The sequence below is a fragment of the Crocodylus porosus genome, unplaced genomic scaffold, assembly GCF_001723895.1.
Source record: "Crocodylus porosus isolate Cpor-Errol unplaced genomic scaffold, CroPor_comp1, whole genome shotgun sequence".
Classification (NCBI taxonomy): Eukaryota; Metazoa; Chordata; order Crocodylia; family Crocodylidae; genus Crocodylus; species Crocodylus porosus.
This window is the reverse complement of record NW_017728947.1, coordinates 19,453,529-19,462,381: the sequence shown is the minus strand read 5'-3', so window position 1 is coordinate 19,462,381 and position 8,853 is coordinate 19,453,529. Positions and strand designations below refer to the sequence as shown.

At 41.3% G+C, this 8,853-nt stretch overlaps 1 protein-coding gene across 2 annotated transcripts in view; it reads left to right on the top strand.

Annotated features, from left to right (window-relative positions):
- SPON1 (spondin 1) overlaps positions 1-8,853 on the top strand; it is a 365,717-nt gene that overhangs the window by 335,559 nt on the left and 21,305 nt on the right. For both annotated transcript variants that reach the window (XM_019551432.1, XM_019551431.1), the window contains exon 8: positions 4,139-4,340. In XM_019551432.1, the coding sequence (XP_019406977.1) occupies positions 4,139-4,340 (202 nt within the window). The remainder of the gene's footprint in view (positions 1-4,138; positions 4,341-8,853) is intronic.

The following is an 8,853-nucleotide window of genomic DNA, read 5'->3' as shown; positions in this document are numbered from 1 at the left end:
AATACACAGGGCAAGATATCAAGATAACCCAAGGAATGCAGGAATGCGGATTCCTTATCTTGGAACATTTGAATTAAGCAGTATCAGCATTTCTGGTTTTTGTCTGTTTTTTCTAATCAAGTAAGCCAATTACTTCTACATTCTTTATTGAAGAAAAGCTTGAACTAATGAGAGAAGTTGTTGGATTTCTGATGGGGTGATAAATGCTGCTAACAGAGGTGATAAATGCTCTGTTATCAAAGAGGGGAGGAACCCCTCCCTAATTCTGCTGGGCCTGGCCATGCCCCCCTCAATTCAGTCCTGTGGAAGGGAAGGGAAGGCTGCTTCTAGCCTGAGCCACTGCAAGCATGTGCCTGCATGTCGGGGATGTCTGTACAGTTACAAACTGATTTAGCCTAGCCAGATTAGATTAACCTGCAAAGATTGAATCAATTCAGGCTCAGGCTTTTTGAATGTCTGTCCCTAGCCAAGGTGATCATCTACTGGTGAAATCTATTTAAAGGTAGTACAGTCATCCAAAGGAAGTAGTGGATTTCTTACTACTTCAGACATTAACACTAGAATGAAAAAAGCATTAGGAACCTGTCTGTAAGATGAAAAACCAGAGGGCTTTTGTGGGTCTTTTCCTTAATAACATTTGGGACATCTAACTTATGTATACCTACATATTGAATGAGTTATGCTATTTTCTCCCTGGAGGTTCAGAATGAGCAGAAGACACTTTTGATGAGGAATCAGATATATTAGCAGAACTCTGTGGAAAGACTTGGGTTCAATTTTATGAGTTCTTCATCCTTGCAGATGCTAGACATTTTAATTCTATTTTTTAAATAAAATACACACCCTAGTCATTATCATTATACTTGCATCTAGGAAGTGGATATACACGAGAACAGCGATCCTTATCTTCCGGATTACAGAGGCTGAAGAAATACTGCATACAAACTGAATGGTTTAGCAGTATTATGGAAATATGGTCCATTTTTGCATGGATATTCTGTTACTATTTACAATTATACCTGACAAAATTTGGAAGTGGAATAAGAGGAATGAGCACTATGCATGATTAACTAATGGCAGAGTTGAAATACTGCGTTTTCTTAATTCTGCATCACACACTTTTAAAATTTACAAGCTAATGAGTTATTTTTAGAGATATAGAGATTTAATCTATAAAGTTCAATTTAGGGACTGAAGATTCCCAGTGTCTGGTTTTCAGATCTAGTAGACTGGTTTGAACCATTGATGCTGATGTTGGCAATTAACATTGTAACTGGATCAACAGATTCTGAAAATGCAGGGTTGCTGTCTTGGGCCCTTTCCCTTTCCTAAAAGTCATTTTTGGCGCTTTACCCCAACAGACTTATGCTCCAGAGTAGGCATAGAAAGTGAATCTGTTATTCCGTGGATAACAGAATTATTTACAGTGATTTGCCCAAGCCTGTGCAACAAATCCTTGGGATAGCAAGAATTAAAACCTAGGATTTCCCTCAGCAGCTGATCGTTCAGAAAACATTTGCTCAGCTGCAATATAACCTATCAGGGTAGATTGCTTAGTTGTGTCTTGGTATATTCTTACATATTATGGACCAGATTCTTCTCCAGCTTAAATTCTGTGAATCATATTGTGGTCACTGACATTCAGGTATTGAGGACTTTGTTTCTCATTGTACACAGCATATGTTAGAGAAAGATTTAGCATCATGGTATTCCTTAAAAAAAAAAAAAGAACAATAATTATATAACCAACCGTTACATTGTAATTTCTATACATGCAATTTCTCAGCTGTTTTTATAAAGAGATTGAAGGTGTTAGAGACTAATAACTAAATCCACATAAGTTTTTCATCAAAATGTCTGAAATAGCTTTTGTTGCTATCTACATATGCAGTGTGTACATACCGTCCATCTGAGGGCCATGTATTCAAATACCTTAATTTGCTCAAAAGTCTGTTTATTTCTCAGTATTCACTGTAAAATGCCTATAGGGCATGCTCAGAAACTATTTTTGTATGCCAGTAACATCCTTTTGTTATCTTAGTCTATTGGCAGTCTATGAGCACCAGCATGTAACTCAGAGGTATTGTATATCAAAAATATTTTATTCAGAGACCAATTTTGATACTTTTACTCATGCTACACAGTAGGGGTGTGCAAAATGAACCATATTTTATTCAGATTTGGATTCCGCCCAAATTGAGGACAGTGATTCAATTTGTTGATTCAGATTACTGTCCCGATTCGATTCGGCTGAGTCCAAATCGGAAAATTCAATGCTGATTCAGAGAAGCAGTGATTTGGCCATAGTCACAGTTTTAAATGTTTTTTCTACATACCTCGAGGTACCAGGCATGTCTCATGAATGCTGAGATGGTGGGACTGATGGAGCGTCTGACAGGTGGACCACCCTGCATCGCCCCCCCACCCCGGCTTGGTGATTGGCCACAGAGGGGACCCCAGGTGCCCCTGCCAGACCCAGGAGGAACCAGTCACTGAGCGGGAGGAGGGGGGAGATGTGGAGTTTCGGGGGCCGAATATCAGCTGAATCAAATAAGTGACCAAAGCTTCGTATAGTACCTTACTATAATTTTTATTTGTACTACACAAATTGTCTTAGGGTAGTCAGCATGGAATTCTACTCAGCATGAACAAGGTCTTCACAGTCTATCTAGGGTATTTAAGTCAATCCAGTCAACAGTTTGAAACTACCATAAAGACTGTTGCTGTGGGCTTTATGGTAGGGAGAGCCAAAACAAACTTTTTATCATTAAATTTCTTGAATTGCAACTTTCTGTTAAGGCTCCTATTTGAATGATTTGCTTTCAAAGGCGGACATGGACACCATAACTTAGTCAACTCAAGTTTGAAATTAAACCATGTTTATACAAAGTACACCAAAAATACAATGTGTTTTTTGGGCTTTTCTCATTTTGAATAAGCTAGGTGTTCTGTAAACAATGCTAAGGATCAGTGGAAATATATAAATTCATTTTTTTTCTTTTTCAATGACACAACCTCTTATAGAAAAATAAATTCCTACAGACTGGGGGAGAAGTATAGTGTATATATATGTTGCAAACATAACTCCACAACACAGAGGATATGGGTGAACAAAAGTAACAAGTTCTGGAGAAAAAATGAATAACTTTTTAAAATCCATAGCAAAAAGATAGCTTTGGTTTGGGATTGATGGAAAAACTGAGTGTACTTTGGTCTGAATATTTCAATTGAGGTAAACTCCCATTGAACTCAGAGTTTGACTGAGCCAAACTGTCAGATCTAGATTAGTTGCAAGCGCAAAATTATATCTAAAGCAACCAAGAAGTTGTTTTGGGAAAGGTGGCACAATGAGTTAATGCTTTAGATGCACATATGTAGATGGTGGTCTCAGTTTATATTTGTTTCTCATGGAATAGGAATTTGATAATTATTGGTCTAGATCACCAAGTCCTGCATCATTCAATGCGATTAACAGTTTCTCCTTAAGAACATCTTTGGCAAGAACCGGGCAAGTAGGGGTGTTTGCACATCTTCATTGACGTACATCAGCAGAATATTGCATAACGCCTGGCTGCCTTCTCTGGGCCTGACCAGCATCATCAATCTCTTACTTACATAAGCACTAAAAGCTAACTAATGATTGCTTTACAAAGTTGTGCTTTTAAGCACTTTTTAAACTGCAACCGTAAGACCTGCCTGGATAAAAACATCCTGACAACCAAACGTTTCATAGTTCTTCTGTCTGGATAAAAATATTCTGGCAGTCAAACATTTCATAGTTTGTTACAGTATATGAGAGCCTGCCTGACAGTCTTTTTTCCAGGGTTAAGAAATAAAGGGTACTTATGCAGCTCTTCATTCTAACACCCTGAGACACAACATAAACTCTACACATCCTTGAATGCAGTAAAAGTTATATCATTAAATAATGCATAAAGGAAGGCTTACTGCTGAAAAAGATATAATGTTCTAGAGTTGTGTCATGCCCTCACTCTGTCCCATCTCTCTATTTGTCTTCAGATGCATATTGTCACGTTTGTGCTAACTCTTTCTGTTTTTAAAGCACAAGTTTCAGAGCTGAACAAATGACAAACTTTATTTCAACAGCTAATGTTGTTTTCCTGTTTCCTATTTGCAGTAGAGCTGCTCCCTCTGCTGAGTTTTCTGTAGACAGGCATCGTCATCTCATGTCCTTCCTTACCATGCTGGGACCCAGCCCTGACTGGAATGTTGGACTCTCAGCTGAAGACCTCTGTACCAAGGATTGCGGCTGGGTTCAGAAAGTTGTTCAGGATCTGATACCATGGGACGCTGGCACTGACAGTGGTGTTACCTATGAGGTATTCATAATATTTATAATGCCATGTGAAAACCTCTTTACATTTCTCCAAGCACTTTGCTTACAGGAAAACCACAGATAATTGAAACAGGCATGGATAACATTTGTTATCCTTTATTGTGCCTGTTTTCCCACTCTGAGCATAGATGCTTCATAAGGGAAACAAGATGAGCCATAGACATGGAAAAAAATGCAGATGTAGTCAAGCCAGAGTTAGGACTACAAAGGGCGAAAAAAACCCCAGAGCAACACACACTTGGCCAGTGCACACTGCTGAAAAACGGAGTTGGCCCTCCCAAAGCCATGCTCCACTGCCAGCCAGGCTCTGTGTAGAAGAATTGCTGTGGTTGGAGCCCCAAGAGGCTCCCAGGACCCCAGGTAAGGCTGCTGGGGCACTAGGCTGGCCCCTGGCTTCCCTTCCCCACCTGTGGTAACTTGCTGCGTGCCAGAGCACACATGGGACAGGCATTCCCCAGGTTCAAGAAGTGGCAGAGGAAAGTGAACCACCACTACTTGTCCCCAGAGAGCCAAATATCCACACACATCTGGACGTGCCCCCTAAGTACTGAAATGATCGACAGTATTAACTTATCACGTACCATTAAGAATTCAAGGACACCAACATAATTTTGATTAATTTGAACACCAGAAATATATAAGATAACCACAAATTACCTGACTGAAGTGCACGCATATTCACAGCATCATGGGCAACTGGTGCCTCCCGAGTTGTGGGGGGCACCAGATCATTGACACAAGGGAGCCAGCGGTCAATCACCAAGCCAGCGGCAAAATCAGAAGTGCACTTCTGCTGGCACTTTCCTTTTCATGGCTGGACTTCCAGGGGGTGCACCTGCAGCCACGTGCACCCCCTACATGTTGCCAATGCACAGCGTATTGCCATATTAGCATTCAGAACTTGTTGAGAACCAAATTATGAAGAAAATCTAATTCCTGTTTTTCTCTTTCTCTCTGCAAGTATGTATGGTTAAGCAGATGTTTAAGCTCCACCCTAAATAGGGATGCTTTCCTGTATCAGTGCTACATATTAGTTATTAATCATTTAATTTGTCTGAATACTGCTATTATAGGGTGCTTATCTGTATAATATATGAGCAGATCTGCTTGCTATAAACCCATGCTGGTGGCCCCTTAACATTGTGTTACCCACTGGCCCCCTGTAAATGTAATCCTTTATGATTTTTTCTAAGGTCTTGCCGAGAATAGAGGTGAGGCTAACTGGCCTATAATTACCCGGGTCCTCCTTTCTCCCCTTCTTGAAAATAGGGACCACATTGGCCCTTTTCCAGTCCTCTGGGACCTGTCCCGAGTGCCATGAGTGCTCAAACGGTCCCACCAGTGGTTTTGCTATGTCATCCGCCAATTCCTTTAGTACCCCTGGGTGAAGATCATCAGGTCCTGCCAACTTAAATACATCCAAGCCTTCCAAGTGCCTCTTCACTAGGTCAGTGCCAACTGTTGGTGGATTGGTATTACTCTCATTCCAAACTAAAGGCTCATTGGGAGGTGTATTTGTATCCACATCCAGGAAAACAGAAGCAAAGAAATTATTTAAGAGCTCTGCTTTTTCCATCCTATTAGTTATGAGTTGCCATAGTCCATGCTGTAGGGGCCCTATATTACCCTGTGCCTTCTTCTTGCTCCTTCCATACTTAAAAAAGGACTTTTTGGTATCCTTAATCTTTGTTGCCAACTTGAGTTCTGTATCTGCTTTGGCCTTCCTCACTGCTTCCCTGCAAGTGCAAGCCAAGCAGGTATACTCCTCCTTGGTGGCTGCCCCCTGCTTCCACAGCCTGTAGGCCTCTTTTTTCCTCTGCAGGCTCTCCTGGATTTCCCTGCTCAGCTAAGAAGGTTTTTTGGCTCTTTTGCCTCCCTTTCCATGTATTAGGATGGTGTCCCTCTGTGCCTGTAGGATCAGTCCCATGAGGGGTCCCTTCTTGGACTCCCATCTCACACATGTGATTACCCCTCAGTCCCACCCTAACCAATCTCCTGAGCTCATTGAAGTTGGTCTTCCGGAAGTCTAGAACTACTGCCCTACTAGTTGTCTTTCCCACCTTATCAACTGGTGGTCACTGTCACCTAGGTTACCTTGTTCCTGTAGATCCCCCACCAAGTCCTCCCTTGTGGCCAGGACCAAGTCAAGTAAGGCATCTCCCCTAGTGGGACTGCATACCTCCTGTGTTAGATGCAGGTCCTGTATGCAGGTTAAGGACCTACGTGAACAGGCAGACCTGGCCAACTGCTCTCAGCAGATGTCTGGGTAATTTAAGTCACCCATGACAACTAGGTCTTTTGAGCATACTGCCTTTGAGAGCAATATTATCTGTGTTTTACAGAAGAGTAGTAATGGCACAGAGGATAAGTCAGAAGTTGCTTGTAGCACAGCAAGGAACAGACCCCAGTTCTTTAGAGTTTCAGCCCAGTGACATCTATTCCACTTTGCCTGGAATCTCCATTAAAACAGTAAATAGGATCTCTCTCCCCACCTTTCAGATGAGTGCCTTTACCTCTGAGTTATATGGTCACCTAGGGCACTTTTACACATGCTCCAGGGGTGGGGACCACACTTTAATTACAGCAAAGTAGACGAGCTTCAAGAAGAGAGAGACTGAACACTCACTCTAATGGTTGGTCTTATCACTCTTGAATTAAAGGACATTATCTTTGTTTTTTAAAGAAAGGTCTCAGGTAGTCATTCCAGCAGAGGGGTGTCAGCTTTAAATCCTGAGGAGAGAGACACTTCCCTCAGCCCATAGGTAGGCACCTAATCCCTTTAGTCAAGACTTAGTGAAGGTTTCTCCTTCATTTCCTTCTAGGTAACATGGGCAGTTCATTGTCCAGCATGTTGGTTTCTGGGTCTCCTGTTCTTAGGCACCTTACTCTTCTCTAGGCACCTAATTTGAGAGTCCAGATTCCATGAGGCAGAGTACCTAGAAATTTACAATGCTGTGTGTTTCAACATCTAACTTCTATATATGCACAGCACTTAAGGCTCAGTGGACTAATTTACGGCACCACTGGATAGTTCCATCAGACACAAATACTATTTGGTAGCACAGTAAATTATTGTACTTAGAAGCACGTATAGATGGTAACAGGGCTGGCTGGGGCACGGGGTGCTTCAGTGAGGGGCTAGCCAGCAGACAGCCCATATGCTGAAGCACCCTCATGCCCCTACCAGGGTCTCAAAGCATGTGGACACCGTTGAAGCATCCCTAGGTGCACATTCAAACATGCACTCAGGAGCAAAAAACTCTGGAGCAATAAACTCTGGAGTTTATTGATGCGCATTAATTACACATGCAAACACACTCACTGAGTTTTACTACAATCTAAATGACACATCCCGGGCTCTAGTGTGGTGCTAGGGCAGCCCCAGCACTGGTGCCCCTTCAGTGAGGAGAAAAAGCAGGATTGGGCCCTTCACAGGCTGCAGTTCTGTAATCCCAGAAGGGAATGGGGGGCTGTGAGACTCAGCCCCTCTGCATACTGTTGCTCCTTACAACTTGAATGGACACCTCATGGGAGCACAAATTCCTTGTATTGTTTTTGTGGAGTGGTCCGACAATAGCTGAACACATTTTCACTTAACACAATCTGGAAATACTCCTGCAAAAAGTCGTAACTTGCTTGAATGTGCGGATGCTTATATTTTAAGTGCAGTTAACACATCCTATATGTAATGTGTGTTATGGCCCTAAATCTCGGTTGTTAATCTAGCTAGTAAAGTAAACCTCCAAAGTGAGGAGAGTAGTGGTGGTAAGAAAGACAGGAAATTTGTCATGCTGCGAGAACAGGCTGAGGAAAGTATCCTTAGAGCAACTGGACTTTACTAGCAGAAGAACTATAATCAAGAAGATCCTGAATGAGAATTGTCCTCTTTAATTTTATGCAAGTACTTTATTTTTTGATGTTGTATAGTCTTCAGACTTCTCAGGAAATATAAGCCAGCTATTCCCTTCTCTGCATATTCTGTTTCACTGGTATGATTGAAAGAACATATGAACAGACAAAAAGCTATAAAAAACAAAACAGAACCCAAAACGTATTTGGCTCCTGGCCAAAAGGAAATGTGATGATATAAAATAACCTAATTTTCTATTAAGTGATATACAGAAAAAAAGAGAGAGATGCCTTTGTTTTTACAGTTCTTCTTTTATGCACCTGGCATTCGAAAGCTAGTTGTATATTCATGTAAAGAAGATCTCTGGCCAAGTCAACAATATCACAGGTAAAAGCTGAATGTTTGTTTTTCACAGCCATGACACTTTCAGAAATACAAATAGGTCTGCTAGGGTTTTTACTAAAAAGCTATTCTACGTTCATTTGCATCACTGTTATATTAATGCAACTTCATTCATTCACTAGGTGAATGAGGAAGCAAGCCTTTCTTCTTTGTTACCTAAGCCTGTCATTATTGTGATTTATTTTTAATGAATTTGGCTCTATATATGTTCATAGTTATGGGAATTTATAATTGTTATATGCAG